Source organism: Schistocerca nitens, chromosome 5 (assembly GCF_023898315.1).
Source record: "Schistocerca nitens isolate TAMUIC-IGC-003100 chromosome 5, iqSchNite1.1, whole genome shotgun sequence".
Lineage (NCBI taxonomy): Eukaryota > Metazoa > Arthropoda > Insecta > Orthoptera > Acrididae > Schistocerca > Schistocerca nitens.
Window position 1 is genome coordinate 315464216 of NC_064618.1, and position 18020 is coordinate 315482235.

General features: G+C 42.6%; 1 protein-coding gene across 2 annotated transcripts in view; it reads left to right on the top strand.

Annotated features, from left to right (window-relative positions):
- The window catches only part of LOC126260020 (protein fem-1 homolog B), a 71192-nt gene that overhangs the window by 4332 nt on the left and 48840 nt on the right, over positions 1 to 18020 (top strand). For both annotated transcript variants that reach the window (XM_049957183.1, XM_049957184.1), the window contains exons 4-6: positions 1175 to 1367; positions 15251 to 15572; positions 16667 to 16810. In XM_049957183.1, coding sequence (XP_049813140.1) covers positions 1175 to 1367; positions 15251 to 15572; positions 16667 to 16810 — 659 coding nt within the window. The remainder of the gene's footprint in view (positions 1 to 1174; positions 1368 to 15250; positions 15573 to 16666; positions 16811 to 18020) is intronic.

An 18020-nucleotide genomic window follows, 5' to 3' on the forward strand; every position in this document is an offset into this window, starting at 1 on the left:
ACCTCTTTGTAGTTGCCGGGCCCCTCTCGTGGTGATCCATACTTTAGGACTACCCCGCATGTTTTGGCCCTTCACTCTCAATATGGCCTCCTAGGTGTTAGTGGATAACCATCACATGGTTACGTCCGTCCTCCAGTTTTCTTTGCACAAGTGGTTTGTTCTTTCAGAGTTAAATACCTGAATTTTCCTCCGTAAGTGAAGTCCCTTGGTTAGGATTGGTGTTGGTTTGGGAGACCTTTGGTCTTGGCTCCACACTGATCAGTGTTCTCTCCCCTCCCCCCCCCCCCCCTTTTCCTCCACATTTTATCTGGTCTTCTGTGCTGTTTTGTTTCCCCTTTTCTTGTGTTTTCTTCTCCTGGTGTTGTCCCAGTTGCTCATCGTGCGTAGTGCCTGCGGGGCGGGGCACCTCCTGCTGCCCCCCCCCCCCCCTCATATTCTTTACTCTTCCTGCCACCCCACTGTTCCTTTTGCCTCTTTGTTTTCCCATTTTCTTGTTCCATCAACTCGACTGTGCTGTTGGTGTTGCTCCTCGCTCACTTTCTGTCGCCTCAGATCATGGGACCGATGTTCTCGATGTTTGGTCCCCTCTCCCTCCTTCCCAGTCAACCAACTAACACGAATAACATCTATATACAGAGTTCTCTTGAATTCTTTAATTGTATTGTTTTGAAGATAAAGTAGTTTCATCCATTGTTTCATTATTTGGCTCTAGCTTTATGTTCTTCTGTGATGATGTAGTTGCTTGTCATACAGAGGCCAATAATTTATTCATGCGGGCAGTGAAAAAGTGAAGACATTTCCATGTGGGTGAAATTTAGTTTTGTATCGTGGCATTACTTGTTTGATTTGCCAGAAATTTCCAACAATCATTGAGCAAAAATTATGGATACTTTGCTAATTTTCATTCTGTACATTTACCTACTAATACATGTGAACAAAAGGTGTCAGGAAAGTTGTCTTGTGGAAAAATGGTCATTTCATCCATATCCATTTTCAGAGAGGGAACTCCTACTCCTGAAAGCTGAGATATTGTTAGTAAAAAATTTATTGGGTGGAAATCCTCTGTATCTTTATTCAGTTAAAATTGGTGCATATATAATAACGGAATAACTCTGAAATCACATATGTATTTGAATCACTGCACAATATCAAATGTTGCACTTTGCTCTTTCAGGTATGAGTCCACTGATTGCTGCAGCTGAAAGAACAAGAGCAGATGTTGTAGAATATCTCATTACGAGGCCAGAAGTTTCTCGACAAGAGAAAATAGATGCATTAGAGCTGCTGGGGGCCTCATTTGCAAATGATAAAGATAATTACTGTCTTCAACGAGCTTATTACTACTTACATCATACTATGGAAATGAGGTTTGTACAAACACACTGCAATTTTATTCAAGGGAATGATTTGTAAGTGGCTATGCTAGGAACAGGCCATTTGGCACAAAGCCTGTGTAAAGTGAGGATTTCAGTTCTTAGAAATGGGTAGTTGACATAGATTTGCTCGGGTGTAGTAAATCCTTGAATCTGTTGCATTATATGGCCATTCAAGAGTGGTTTGTTTCGTGAATATATGTTCTCCACACATTACTACTGTATTTTGCAATTCTAATGAAATTCACATAATATTTTGGACCCACACTTGTAAAGTTAGCCAATAATGGATGAATATCTCGAAGATTTTTTATACGTTCAGAAGTTTTACACCATTCTTCAGTTCTTTGGCAAGGAAAATCAACAAACTAAAGACAAAAAGTGTTTGTTTGGCATGAAGGTGATGGCCACTGTGATTTCACCCTTGTACGAGTTCTGTTCAAAAGTTCTGGAACATTTGTAATTTCGTGCCAGTGGTGTATTGGAGTGAAATGCAGTTGGCATCCCTGCACATGGCTGTGTATGTGTAACTGCCAGAAGTTTCATTGTTGTATGTTAGTTAGTTAGTGTGTAGTGCTGCATTGAGTAGAACATTGTCTTGCACCATTGACAAATTTCAAGCTGGCAGAGCCAGAGGGACAATGCATCTTCATTCAGTTTTGCACAAAATTCAAAAAAACTTTTACAGAGGCACACGAAATCATGCAGGAAGCCTATGGTGATGAATGCTTAAGTCATAACCAGTGTTACAAATGGTTCACACTGTTTAAAAGTGGCTGGATGGAAGTTACAGATGACCCTCATTCAGGGTGCTCTTTGACGTCTACCGATGATGGTCATGTCAGAAATGTCGACAAAGTCATGTGTGCCAATCGCAGGCTGACTGTCCGAGAGAGTGCAGAAGAATGTAACATTTCAGTTGTCATGAAATCCTGACACAGCACCTTGTAATGCATTGTGTTGCTGCCAAGTTCATCCCACAGCTTGTGAGTCAATTTTGGAAAGACCTTCACCTTACAATCTGTGAAGAGCTTTTGGGTCGTGCAAATGAGAATGAGATGTTCCTTAAGAGAGTCATAACAAATGATGAGATGTGGGTCTACGGTTATGATGTTAAGACTTAAGTTCAGCCTTCACAATGGGTCATGAAAGGTTCTCCAAGACCAAGGATAGCTCGTCAGATCAGGTCAAATATCAAAGCCATGCTGATAGTTTTCTTTGACTTTGAAGGATTAGTTCATCATGAATTCACACCATAGGGAAAATCTGTTAATTGATGGTATTATCGGGATGTGTTGCAATACCTGCAACAAAATATGAGAAGGTAATGGAGTGAAATGTGGTGAGACAATTCACTGTTTTGAATCACAATAACGGACCCATGTACTCATCCTTGTTAGTGTACAACTGTTGCACAAAAAACAAAATCGCTGTGCAGCCTCATCCTCCTCACTCTCCAGACCTGGCCCCTGCGGACTTTTTTTTTTTTATATCCAAAGTTGAATACCCCATTGAAAGGATGAAGGTATGCAATGATAGACAAAATAAAAGAAAATTCACGGATGGCACTTCACACGATCTAGCAAGAGGCATACCAGGATTGCTTCCAGAAGTGGAAACAGCATTGGGAGCAGTGTATCTGTTGTGGAGGAGAGTATTTCAAAGGAGAGCATGCACAAGTAAAAGGTAACAGTAGAAAAATTTTGTGGACAGAGCTCCGGAATTTTTTGAACAGACCTCGTACATTATATCTACAATGATGTCACACATTAGAGACATGAACAAATAAAAATAATGCAGAATGTAGTTAATTAAAAAAAACATCAAACCAACTGGACAACTGTGGGAATTAGGGCATTTGGGGCAGGGACATATGAAATACACAACATTCCTAACTCTAAATTTATATCAAACCAAAAACTTATGCAAAAATCCAGCCAGCAAAGTCCTCCAAATCCCACAAAACCCAAGTAAATATAAATAGAGAAAGTGAATTCTTGGATACCAATATTCAAATAAATTTGCAAGATTCTGATACTGGTATCTGAAATTATTCTTGACCTATATAGCTCAGATGCAGTCCATGGTGCAACTCTGGTGTCTGTAGACAAACCAGTGGCCATGGCCTTCGTTTGTGTAAGAACTGTTACTATGTTTTGCGATAAAAATAGTAGGTGTAATAGTAGAGCAATGAATTGTGAAGTTTCACATTACCTAGAAAAACTTTTACTGAAACCTATCTTTTACTAAAAAACGTGTGTGGTGAAGACTGTTTATCACGTACACAAATTGTTGAATGGTTTAGGCGTTCCCAAGATGGCTGAGAAGATGTTGAAGGTGACTCACCCAGGATGCTCTCCAACATCAACAATGAATAAAAATCAGACAATCAGTTGAACTTTCGATTGATTGCGAAAATTTAGAAATTGACAAGGAATGCACAAAGCAAATTTACATAACCAACTTAATGTGAGAAAAGTGTGTGTGAAACTGGTGTTGAAAATTATCATGATTGAACAAAAAAAAGCTCATAAGAATGTTTGTACTGACATATTGAACCAGTGAAAATGATCCTGGTGTCTGGGAAAGAGTGGTAATGTGACAAATCTTGGTTTTTCACTTATTATCCAGAAACTAAGCACCAAACCTAACACTGGAAGGACTCAACCTCAGTGAGAGTGAAAAAAGTTCAAATGAGCAAATCAAGATTCAAAGCAATGACAGTGTTTTCTTTTCCATGGAATTTTGTGTCTTCACTGGGTTCCTGAAGCTCAGACTATTAATCAACATTGCTACCTTAAGGTTCTTGCTCAACTCCATCTAAAAATAAGGGGAAAAAAACCTAAATTGTGGATGAACAAATCATGGGTTCTGCATCAAGACAATGAAGTGGCTCATACCGCATTGTCTGTTACGAGGTTTCTAGCAAAGCACAGTGTTCCTCTGTTAGACCACCCGCCTTATTCACCTGACCTAGCACCATGTGACTTTATCTGTTCCCCAAGGTCACATTTGCATTAAAAGGAACATGATTTCAGTCCATTGGACTCGAGAAAGAAAAAGTGGCACATGTCATTAACGAGCTCACAGAGGGAGACTTCCAGCACTGTTTCCATCAATGGAAAATCCATCTGGAGCTTTGTAGGGTTAGATGAGGGAAATATGTTGAGGCTGACAGTAACTAAGGATGCATGTTTTTGAAGTAAAAGATTTTACAGCAATAGTTCCATTATTTTATAGCCACACCTTGTAGCTATTGTTGGAAAGCTAACCTGATTGAAATCACTAGAACACTCTCTGCACTACCCACTACCCACTAACCACAATAAGTCAAGATTAACTTTGACTAACAACGCAAACCAATTGTTCATAAAAAAGAAAAAGAACAACACCGGTCAAGTGTGATTAGGACTCTGGCTCTGAGGATTCTGTGCAAACTTAATTATGTATATTATATGTGTGATTATATATATAATTTTGTGTGGCTTAATGGCCTGGTGCAAGTCTTTCTATTGGGCGCCACTTTGGCAACTTGCATGTCCCTAACCTAGCCCAGTTATCCATCTTGGGCAAGGGGACCTACAGTTTCATATGGAATCTGAGCCAGATGTTGTTTATGGGAATTCCTCACATCACGATGTCAAAGGCTAGGTTGAAACAAAGACTGAAAAATCAATAATCTGACCAAGATTCGATTCTGCAACCCCTTGGTGTTTCCAGGCATGTGCTTTACTGCTAAACCACCAGGTCCTACTTGTATGTTGATTGTTGTATATAGGTTTTGATGAGTGGTATTGTGGTTATCAAAATGTGTGACATATGGCCTTATCTTTAGATTGCATTGATGTAGAAACTTAAATTTATCATACCACCAACCGACTGTAGAACTTGGATGTGATATAAATTTGCATCTGCCAATTCCTGAGAAAATGGGATCTTAACAGTCGGACAGACAGACAGACAGACAGACAGATGGACAACATAGTGATCCTATAAGGATTCTGTTTTTACCAATTGAAGTATGGAACTCCTAAATTACATTAACATCAATTTTGATATACGAGTAGCTCTCAATTACACACTTAAACATACATACATACATACATACATAAAACAGCTAAAACATATAATTGCACTTACCAGTCAGTCAACAACAAACCAGTCATCAACACAAAACCCAAATAATATATAATTAACAAAACTTACATTATTTATGCCTTCAGAATTAAAAAAAGGTGCATACAAAATAATCTTAATACCAATCTAGCACACAGCTCAATTGAAGTGTGACAGCAAAAGTAATATTTTATGAATACTGCTTTACAAATGGCCAGCCTAAACTTCTCAAACCAGGAACCCCTCCAAACAGATCACCAAACATTGTCATGCGAATAATGTACTCATTCTTGGTTTGAAACAAAGCAGCTTCGATTCATCTGGAATAATTCTCAGATATTCAGCCGGGTTCCATCATCTAAAAGGTGCGATATTTTGGCAAGCCACCTTCTTGCTATCTTCAGGTGTTTCTAGTGATTGGGTAAATCTGCTGGGTACCGCCTTTATATCGTCTCCCCCCCCCCCCCCCCCCTTGTTGCCGTCTCCAGCCAGCACCTCTGGCCTCTGGTATGGACCTGGTGTGGTAGTGGGGCAAGCATGGCACCAGGTTTCAATCCAGCATCCAAGACCTTCAGTAGTGCCAAGGCCAAATGTGGATTGCTGTGGGTGTGGTAATGATGCTTCTTCATCTTGTTCAGTTGTGATGGGAATGGACCTCCACATAGACTGCTGCTATGCTCATTTTCAAGTATGGGTCTCAGGCATTGCTTAATTGAAAGTCACTGTACTTATTTATGGGTCTGTTGCGCTGTCGGAACTCTACAGCTTCTTTGACAATAAAGTTTGGATTGTTGCACATCATAATTCATTGTATGTCTGTGGGAGATGCACTGCTCTGACTCAGCATACTGTGTCAGCTGAATGTTGTCTGTGCGATGTTTATGATCAGTGCATCTTTCCTGTATTGTCCAGATAGTATGGCATACATGCATTTTCCCACATTGGCAAGTTGTGCAGTAGACACCTGCTTTACTAAGTTTTAGGTTGCCCTTGACTGATCCTAAGAAGGTTTCCATCTTGTTGATGAGTGGAACATGCAGTTGATGTGTTTCCAGAGTATTCTTCTGATCACACGTCAAGTACCTCTATGAGAGAAGATGGATAGCAAAGTTAAGAAGCTTGACAAACTTTGGAACAGGAAGGAGTGCCTTTTGGCCCCCCTTGTATTTCCGCTGGGATGCTAAGAGGACTGAATCGTACCACCTTTTGTGAAGGTAATTGATCACATCAGAACTCCCGCCACCAGCCAGATCACCAGAAGAGCCAGCTTGGCCGTAGACAGGGAGAGGGGTCAGTACACCCGATGCAGACTCAATGAGACCTCAAGAGAAGTCTTCTCGTTTCACCTGCTGTTTGTGTCGACACTGTCCCATGACTTGTGGGTGTAGAGGGGTGCTTTTTGCTGGTCCCAAGCCAGCAAGACATGCAGTCAGCCACCTGCAGACAAGCTGCTAAGTATGAAAACCTTGCAGCTATACTATTGCAAGAAGAACCTTGGAGAACTGTTATTAACTGTGCAGAGAAAGTAATTTATGATGTTACCTCATCTGTGCTAGGGAAGGGGCTAAATTTTGCACTGACACCAATGGCCATACCAACAGCAGACTTTACCAGCACTGGGGAACAGGTTGCCGTTGCACTTCCACAAGATTCTGTAGAGGAATAAGATGTGAAACATGCTGTGCATTTACCAGGGCAGTTCCGCCAAGGAAGAAGATTATGATGCAGTCATCGTCCCAGTAGACAGAGGAAATTGTATGGTCCTGCTACCACTTCACATTTACAAACAAAAATTGTATGACCTATCAGAGTGTGAGACACAGGAGAACTGAAGATGATCCTACGAACAGAATGAAGAGTAAGACCATTGAGCTTCTCCAACACACATTCCCAGACAAGAAGGTGGTGAAGAAACTTTCTCTTCAAACAGCTGCACCACATAGACTTTATTTACTACCTAAAGTCCACAAGCAAGAAATACCTCTTCGTCCAATTGTTAGGAACATTGGCAAACCAAAATATGAATTAGTGAAACACCTGACAGCAATGCTGAACCCCTTTGTGGGCAAATGTTGGCACCACATATGAAATTCGGCTTATTTCATACAGCAGCTTCAGAACTTTAGACTGGGCCAAGAAAACCTCATGGTGAGCTTCGGCATGGTGTTGGCCGTCGAATGGCGCTAGCTGCGCAGCATTTGTGCACCGCCGCCGTCAGTGTCAGCCAGTTTGCCATGGCATACGGAGCTCCATCGCAGTCTTTAACACTGGTAGCATGCCGCGACAGCATGGACGTTAACCGTATGTGCAGTTGACGGACTTTGAGCGAGGGCGTATAGTGGGCATGCGGGAGGCCGGGTGGACGTACCGCCGAATTGCTCAACACGTGGGGCGTGAGGTCTCCACAGTACATCGATGTTGTCGCCAGTGGTCGGCGGAAGGTGCATGTGCCCGTCGACCTGGGACCGGACCGCAGCGACGCACGGATGCACGCCAAGACCGTAGGATCCTACGCAGTGCCGTAGGGGACCGTACCGCCACTTCCCAGCAAATTAGGGACACTGTTGCTCCTGGGGTATCGGCGAGGACCATTCGCAACCATCTCCATGAAGCTGGGCTACGGTCCCGCACACCGTTAGGCCGTCTTCCGCTCACGCCCCAACATCGTGCAGCCCGCCTCCAGTGGTGTCGCGACAGGCGTGAATGGAGGGACGAATGGAGACGTGTCGTCTTCAGCGATGAGAGTCGCTTCTGCCTTGGTGCCAATGATGGTCGTATGCGTGTTTGGCGCCGTGCAGGTGAGCGCCACAATCAGGACTGCATACGACCGAGGCACACAGGGCCAACACCCGGCATCATGGTGTGGGGAGCGATCTCCTACACTGGCCGTACACCACTGGTGATCGTCGAGGGGACACTGAATAGTGCACGGTACATCCAAACCGTCATCGAACCCATCGTTCTACCATTCCTAGACCGGCAAGGGAACTTGCTGTTCCAACAGGACAATGCACGTCCGCATGTATCCCGTGCCACCCAACGTGCTCTAGAAGGTGTAAGTCAACTACCCTGGCCAGCAAGATCTCCGGATCTGTCCCCCATTGAGCATGTTTGGGACTGGATGAAGCGTCGTCTCACGCGGTCTGCACGTCCAGCGCGAACGCTGGTCCAACTGAGGCGCCAGGTGGAAATGGCATGGCAAGCCGTTCCACAGGACTACATCCAGCATCTCTACGATCGTCTCCATGGGAGAATAGCAGCCTGCATTGCTGCGAAAGGTGGATATACACTGTACTAGTGCCGACATTGTGCATGCTCTATTGCCTGTGTCTATGTGCCTGTGGTTCTGTCAGTGTGATCGTGTGATGTATCTGACCCCAGGAATGTGTCAATAAAGTTTCCCCTTCCTGGGACAATGAATTCACGGTGTTCTTATTTCAATTTCCAGGAGTGTAGTTACTGTTATGTTTTGTTGTTTCAACCATAAGATTCAGCCATAAAATAAAGATTAATGATAATCGCCCCAACTGTAACACGTTGCGTTGTACAAGGAATGTGTAATAATACAGCTGAAGTGGTTTGTGATAATCATTAAAATTAGTGTCCGCCATGGTGCTAAACACGATCAAGATCATAAAATAGAGAGAGATACCATTATAAGTTACATCATTAGAGGCTCTTTTATAAGAAGATTTGCCTAATTAATTGTCATTTCAGGTTGCTTTTAGGTTAGATCAATAGATAAAGTGACGCTGCTATCACCAACAGAAATGATAACAGTACTTGATACCACTGTGCAGAATTTGAAGATGAACAACGAACTGTCCTGTCAGTACCCTTCTTCAACTCAAAGCATTAGGTTGTTGTTACTTTCTTCTTGTTTACAGATAAAGTTGACCTGTTAGTATGTTAGACACATTCTCTGTTTCAGCAAGGTGTTTCATCCAGATTCTATTGTTAAAACTTAAGCTGCGGTATTCCAGTGGCAGTTTAGTGATGGTGCAGTCAGAATAAGTCATGTGATTTGTTAAGTTTCGGAGGTAGATTATTTAATCATTCTCATCCGACACGCATCTGGGGCATCATTACTTCACCCTCCCACCATTGACAAGGAGAGCCAATGCCTGTCTGTTCATTGATGAATCATAATCGTTTGACCATATGGGGGAGTTAGCATAAGATCACCAGTCACGTATAAAATTAGGTGATAGACAAAATGATGTAAGCACCACACACAAAAAAATTGAGTTATTCAAGAAGCAACAAACCCATAACAGTTGAGTGAATTAGTTTGTTACTCGAATTATTGGGAAGTGTGAGAATACCAAGTAACAAAAACTCAAAACATAAAGCCCCATGGGTAGTGAACCCATTGCGATGTTGCAGGGTACTGAATCCCTCCCTCTCTGAAAAGGCCACGTAGGGTCGAAAATGGCCAGGCTTGGGTCTCAACCTCTGGTGTGGAACCAATGAGGCCAACAGAGAACCCCTCAGCAGGCCGACAACCGAAGGAGGCAATGCTGATGCCACAGGCTCTGCTAAGGGAACGGAGGCTGAGGCAACGAGGAGTCCGCCAATAGCAGTTCAGGCTTCAACTCCATCGGCGAGGGGGGAGGAGGGCAGGGGAGGAGGAGAGAAGATCAAAATCTGTGGTTTCCACATCAACAGGTGCAGGTGGGAGCCTCAATGGGGCCCAAGGCTGCAGATGCAGGGAGGAATGTGGAGGGTGTGGCAATGGAGAGACACATTGCTGCAAGCAGGAGCCCACCCTGGACTGATGACGTGATCATCCCTGCCACCCAACTGACCAGAAGAAGACTGTATGATGATGCCCCAACAGGGTGCAGATGCATCTGAGTTGTATCATGGATCTCCTGCTCCCTACTAACATTTGTCACAAACAACTGCTGACCCTTGTAGCCCACCACAACACCTGACAGCCAACCCTGCCACCAGCCAAAGGACTGGGCACAAATGGCCGCCACAAGAGGAAAAGTGGCGGGCCACAGTGGAGAACACTCTGCGGCTGGCTCCCACTCAAACATTCCGCTGAACCTGTTAACTGATGTCACGCAGTGTGTAGTCGAAAAACTTAAATACACATCACTGGAAGAGGCAGACACAGACCACTTCATTTGAGCCTTGAATACATGTACAAAACACTCCAGAGTAGAAGGCAGGTGAAATGGGGCCGAGTAATGTTATGAATTCAAAAGTCTGCAAACCCCCATGACACAAATCGCCTACCATTATTGAACACAGGATCCTGGGGGTCCCTAAGTGGCAAAAATAACTCCCATGGAGCAGCCTACTACATGGAGAACAGCTTGGCTATGTTCCGGACATTCAACAATGTACTGACCAACAACAGCTGCACGCCGTCCAAAATTGGACCTGCAAAATTGATTTGCACCCTGTCCTGAGGGTGATCTGGGACTGCCAAGGGAGAAAACTGGTGTGGTGAGGCAGCGTGGTTCTGAGCACAGGCTCCACAAGCATGCACCAGTTATTCGGTGTCATGATCGATTGCTGGCCAGTAGGCATGATATCGTACCAACAACTTCATGTGAGTTGTAGTCCTCTGCAGTGCGTGCAGTAACTGGATTATGTGAGGACACAACGCTGGGGATGGGGAAATAATCACTCGACAGCATTGCTCTTCTGTGGCAAGCATGAGGACCCCCTGGACAAGGATGAGTTGGTCACACAGGAGAAAAAAATATAAGCTATGCCAGATTCACATCCGAAGAGATGCATTTCGACCAGTGCATCTAGGATGCTGAAATAATTTTTTGGAAAAATGGGTCAGCAACCTTGGTGGTCATGACCTTCTGTGCTGCCAATGGAAAATCTGACAGGATTTGCTGCAACGCATCATCCAAAGTGAACGTGAAAGTTTCCTGCTGATGGAATTCTGGATCGGGTGCCCTCGGTAACTGCGATAGCACATCAGCATTGGCATGCTGGGCAGAGGAGTGGTAATGAATGCCATAGCAATAGTTGCTGAGAAGGAGGGTCTGTGTCCGCATTTGGTGGACAGTCCTGTTAGACAGCTTAGAATGAAGACCAAAATAAGGTAACCAGCGGCTTGTGGTTGGTGATGAGAAGGAACCTTGCTCTTTAAATAATAGCTAGTTCTGCCTTTTCCACCTGTAATTACTTGCACTGCACAGCTGAAAGTGTCTTCAATGCATGTATTGTGGGCTGTTCAGTGCCATCTGGGTTCCGATGGGACAGCACTGCACTGATGGCTTGCTGTGATGTCACTGGCAGGGTTAAAGGTTTACCTGACATAAAAGAAGTCAGGCAGGGAGCACAGCACACACACTGCTTGAGACTGAAAAGCCTGTCCACAAAACTTAATGCCCTTTTGGTGGAGCTGGTTAAGAGGATGAGAGATGTATGCGCCTGGGGAATGAACTAACCATTATGTGAAATCTTACCAAAAAAACGACTGGAGCATGTTCAGGTTCATGGACATTAGGAGGTTGAAGATGACTTTGATGTGGTCTCCAAAAAATGCACCTTTGGAGAGGAAAAAACTACACTTTTCCAGCTTGCAGTGAAGGCCATTCTCCAGGAGGTGTTGGAAGACTGACTGCAGGTTTTGTTAAATGTACCTCTCGTACTCTCTTGTATGGCCCATTACCTTCATGTCATAAAGGTAATTGATGCAACAGGGAACATACTGAATCAGCTGCTTCAATTACAGTTTGTAAATGCTCCACACCCCCCCGACAACCTCACCAACATCACCGCTGTCCATGTAAATGGATACAAATCCGCAATACATTGCGCATTGATCATCTGTTTAAAATTGTCGCAAAGGCGCATGATGCCTTTGGTCTTCTGACTCACCACCAACAGGTGCAATGCCTATATCCTGCCAATGCTATAACTTGGCTTTTACCTTGTCGTACATGGAGAAGGGAATGCTGTGGGGATGACAAAATTATGGCTTAAGAGAAAGAGGTGGCTCAAGATTTGTAAATGAGTGGATTCAGGCAATAATTGCACTTTGTCAACTATCTGGAAGTCAAAAACAGAAGGTGTTGAGTCCAAAAATAATTCTCCATCTTTTTGTGGACTCTTTGAAACTAGCAAATGGCCTCATGGGCGACAGGTACAGGGATGGAAACAGCACAACGGCTGCCTGGCTTGTGATCAGCAGAGCAAGGACACAAAGCTAATTTGCATTCTGGTTCATCAGTGCCTGCACCTGCTCCTCTTGCTGCTGCTGCTGCTGCTGCTGCTGCTGCCTCAGCTGTTCTTTCTGTAGGTGCAGCTGTTCCTGCCAACTTTGCAGAAATGCCATGGCAGCCCAAAATTAACACTAGGAAAATGGAAATAAAAAAATAGGGGTGTCACAAGCATAACAACATCTCTTTTCACCATTTTAGTATTGTGACAACATTGCAACACTACATTTTCTGCACAAGTAGTTCATGGGCCGACAGTGGCTTCATAACAACTGGGGAACAGAAGCCCATGAGAGGAATTGAAAACTTACTGTGTGAATCAATCTATGGGAAGCAAAAAGTCCAAAACCACATAGAGAGTTGCATGGAGATAAACTCAGCAAGTGATGGGCGTCGGCACCTAATGACTGAACACTCAGCGCTTGGCAGCTACACTTGGTGTGAAGGGAAATGCGAGTCCCCATACTACTCATAGCTTGCATCCCCCATGGCAGGTTTGCCCACTGTGCCAACTTGTGCACCATGAAGGAATTATCTGAATGGGACAGATTTTTGTAGATGTGATGTACACGTACAGACAAAGAAATGATTACAATTTCAGAAAAAAAATAATTTGATGATTTATTCAAGAAAAAGAGTTTCTCAAATTCGGCAAGTCAATAATGCATTGGTTCACCTCCGGTCTGTATGTAAGCAGTTACTTGGCATGGCATTGATTTAGTTGTTGGATGTCCTCCTGGGGGATAGGGATATCATTCCACATTCTGTCCAATTGGCATGATAGATTGTCAAGATCCCAAGATTGTTGAAAGGCCCTGCTCATAATGCTCCAAATATTCTCAGTTGGGGAGAGATCTGGTGACCTTGCTGGTCAAGGTAGGGTTTGGCAAGCATGAAAACAAGTAGTAGAATTTCTCAGCATATGCAGGAAGGCATTATCTTCCTGAACTATAAGCCCAGGATGGCTTGCCATGGAGGGCAACAAAACTGGGTGTAGAGTATTGTTGACACATTGCTGTGCTGTAAGGGTGCTGCGGACAACCAAGCAGGACCCTTCTGCCATGAAAAGAAATGGCACCCAGACCATCACTCCTGCTTGTCAGGCAGTATGATAGGCAACAGTCAGTTTGGTGTCCCATTGCTGTCCAGAGTGTCTCCAAACCCCTCTTTGTCCTGGAATCTTATTGTTGGAGAGGATTGTCTTCAGTGACAAGTTCCACTTCAAATTGAGCCCTGATGGCCAGTGAATGAGCACATCTTGTCTCATTTTAATCCTCCTCCTCCCTCTTTTTGTTCTTGTTCTTCAATACAAACTCTTCCCCACTACAAGCCCCATAAGATATTCTGGAATGATTCTGTGATGTCAGACAGGAGTCTAATGACATCGCAACCAGACCATGGCATGGGTATGACTGAACAGTTTGGTGTATTGTGCGCATTTAAGTTTGAAACTTCTGTCTAAGTCTTTATATCCTCTGATGATGTCTCCAGCATTAGAAAGTGAAAATGTTATGCATGGAAATATGGCTTGGAAAGTGGCCTAGTGCCACAAAACAAAAGTTTCCGGTGGTGCAAATACCAGCATCGAAAGCCTGACTTGTATTATTCTGTCATTTGCATTAAGCAGTTTTGGCAAATTGTGAAGAAACTAAGCTGACTTGTGATAAGAAGATTTGAACTACATTGCAGTGCAGTGCGATACCACAGGGCCACCGTGCTCAGTGACTCCCAGTGCAACCAAGTGAAGTTGCATCACCTAAAGATAAGGCCAGGGCAGCCCAAAAGGCCCCAGTGAATGTAACATATTTCTGAATGTTATTTTTGTTTCACACCATTTTGTGTTATTTTTCCTGTCAAAGAATGTAAGATGGTGCTGATTGTGGGCTAATTGTATTAACAAAAGTGTATCACATGCACTAAAACTTAAGGCAGTTATAAGCAGTATTCAAATTAAAAGGTACATAACATTGTAACAACTAAATTGGTTGAAATTCGCATATGCCGTTTTGGGATAACATAGTGGGACATGTAGGCAGTGGGAGCATGTGTCATCACCTCCCCCTAAAAAATTCAAACCTGTGCTCTCTGCAGGCAGGGTGATGCTCACCGTCTTTTTCAACACTCGAGTTCAGATACTCATTGAATTCCTTGAGATGGAAAAACCATTACCAGTGTCATGTACTGTGAGGGCTCCATAGCCTACTCATGTCCATCAAGAGCAAATGACCAGGGCTGCTCATATGGGTGGTGATTCTGCTCCATGATAATGCATGTCCATGCATCTCCAAGGTCACACAAAATGTAATGGCCAAGTTCAAGTGGGAACAACTTGAGCACATCCACCTTGCAGCTCAGACAGGGAATCCTGGCTCATGAAGCAGTGGGACAGTTGTGCTCAGGCTTCTGGTGATTACTTCGTCAGCTATACCTACAGTGTTGTTTCATATGTTTTCTTTTGGACACCCCTTATATTTAACTTTGTTTTATTTGCCTTTTCCTGGTACTGCCATATGGTGTGTTAAAAGTGATTTGACAGTCGTTTTCTTCTGTTCTACTTTCCAGGTACAGTGATCCAAATGACGTTGTGCAGAAGAAGCTCTGCAAACCAGTTCCAGCTTATGAAAACTGGGTGGAATGTCAAACACTAGAAGAACTGGAAGCCATTCAAAATAACCAAAATGCTTTACATATGGAATCCTTGGCGATTCGGGAGAGGATATTGGGTACTCATAATCCTGAAGTGCCTCATCCTGTTATCTTTCGTGGGGCAGTCTTTGCAGATAACGCTAGATTTGATCGCTGCATTGAATTGTGGCTCCATGCTCTTCATCTTCGTCAATTAAATAAAGTGTCAGTTGTCAAAGATCTACTAAGATTTGCACAGGTAAGTGTAGTTCTAATGCAGCTGTACAATCGGTCACATATATTTAGTTTATATTATGGCAAAAATTATGAACTCTGAATAACTGTGAGAACACTATGTTGCAAAATAATTATTGCTTGTTCTCAGTAACAAGCATTGTTTCCTGATTTTAAATTTGCTGCCATACTACATAATCTCTCTGCATTGTATTAGCAGCATGGCTTCTCATTATATTCTGCTCCATTTAAAAATTCATTCTCTTAATGTATTCGTACACAATGTGTTGTCTGTTTGGTGGTACAAAACATGTCTTTCCTTTTTGTTAGTTTTGACACAATAATGGCTAGAAATGTCAACAAGGGATTGATCAAAGGCAGGCACTTACCATGTGGATGACATGTTGGGCATCTCACACAAGTGTAAAGAAACAGACTGAAACACCTGTAAAAGTTGTGTGTGTGGGAACAGTGAGAGAGCAAAATAAGAAAAATTAAGTTGGTAGCTTCCACTTAGGATTTAATGAGCTACAGTAGGGAGATCTTAATGAGCAGCTATAATATGATTTAATATTTCGTTGAAGCAGTCTCTATACATATCCAAGGCTAATGTTCTCGGTGTTAGCAGGAGCTTCTTTTTACTGATCCCGTCACCTTCATTTGGACATGATACAGCAAATCTGCTCTCATAGTTTGTACATTACAGCAATATCTGTCTAAGTAGGAGGTTCTTTAGTAATGTCATTGGTGATAAAAGCTGATGGTTCATGGATTATTGGTAAATTATTGTGCTCTCATTAGGGTGGTAATGTTGGTAAGGATGTTTTTGCTTCAAAAGGTGTTCACTTCTAAGAGAAGTTAAGTATTTACAAGGGACAAATGACTGAAATTCTGATGTCTATTCCTTGTTCTTCCTTTTTACTGAATATATGCAGTGCTCAAGTCTGTAGTGAAGAAAATGGAGATCCTTCCTGATAACATACTGGTCATTAAACAAATTGTATTTGTTCCATTTTTAAAAACTTGTTGCAGTTTTGTAGGTACTATTATTATTTAGCTATTTGCTGTTTCTTTAATTCAGGACTCACTACAAAAATAAAATTTAATATTTGTTTACAGGTATTTTCGCAGATGGTTCATGTTGGAGTTGAACTGACATTTCCACATGTCGAAAATGTGTTAAATGCATGTGTTATTGAACTTGAAAGGAATAAAGAAAAGATGATCAATCCTGGTCCCAAGGATGATGTAGAGCAAGTAATGGTAAGAATGAATAATTAATGTTGGAAAGGAGTTAGTAATTATGTGTAAATCAGTTTGTTCAGTCATTCATTACTTTTTCCATACTCAATTTCTAACTATTGTATAAAGAGAGACAGTATTTAAAATTTGCAAAATGAAGATTAATCAGGGTGTCTATGACCGCGGACAACTGGGACATCCAGGAAAAATCCGGGAAAACCTGGGAATTTTTTTGAATTCCGGGAATTTCTCATTGTTTTTGCTCTCAGTTAAATTTTTGTAATTTTCACTGGTAAGAACCAATAATACTCTAACAAAGGATATTACTGTATCCTGCCACTGCAGCAATAAAACACGAACGAGAGAAAGAACTAAAATAAAACTTAAATTGCAAAGGAAATGCGTCATATACAGCAACAAAACACAGTGCTCATACAAGCATCTGCTAACAGAAAAATGTGTCATAGGCCTTAGGAAGACTATGCAATGCTTTGTAACAACAAATTGCCTCCGATGAGCATGACGTCACAACTGTTAATATTAGATTTGTTTTAGCAGTTACGAGTGGTATCATGCGCATGCGCGGTTGAGTAGTATCTTCTTCCGCTTCTGGCTACAGAAACGTGGCTGTTGGCTGTGTAAGCAGTCACAGCAAAAAAAAAAAAAAAAAAAAAAAAAACCACACAAAAGAGAGAGAGAGAGAGAGAGAGAGAGAGAGAGAGAGAGAGAGGTGCTAGGTGATATCAGGAAAAATGTTGCTGGCACATCCAAGCTGCCAAAGCTACCAGATTGCGCAGCAGCCCTGGATCTAGAGGAGGGGGGCTCAAATTGATTTTTTTGAGGAAAAAAATCTTGTTTCACAAAGCGCCTAGCATCCGGCGCACGTTGGTCTCTATCGATTATTCGTATGACTTGAAACTTGTCCCTGTTGGTTTGAACATTGTTGAACACATTCTAAGTTAATTTCTGAATGAATCTTAAGTTGATTTGTGAATGTGTGCATAGTGTACGTGATGTCTCTGTCAGTGGAAACCTCATCACATCTAGAAAGAAACTTTTCTGCAGACAAAAGGGGCTATATGAGCTGAGCAGAGTATAGCCGAACGAAAGAAAGCCAACCACTGTCTGATTATGTGGTTGATTTGGTTTGCGAATGACGAGCATTGTTATGATTACCAACGAAATCCATAGATTCAGAGTGCGAATAAATGACTAACAGGAATAACATGTA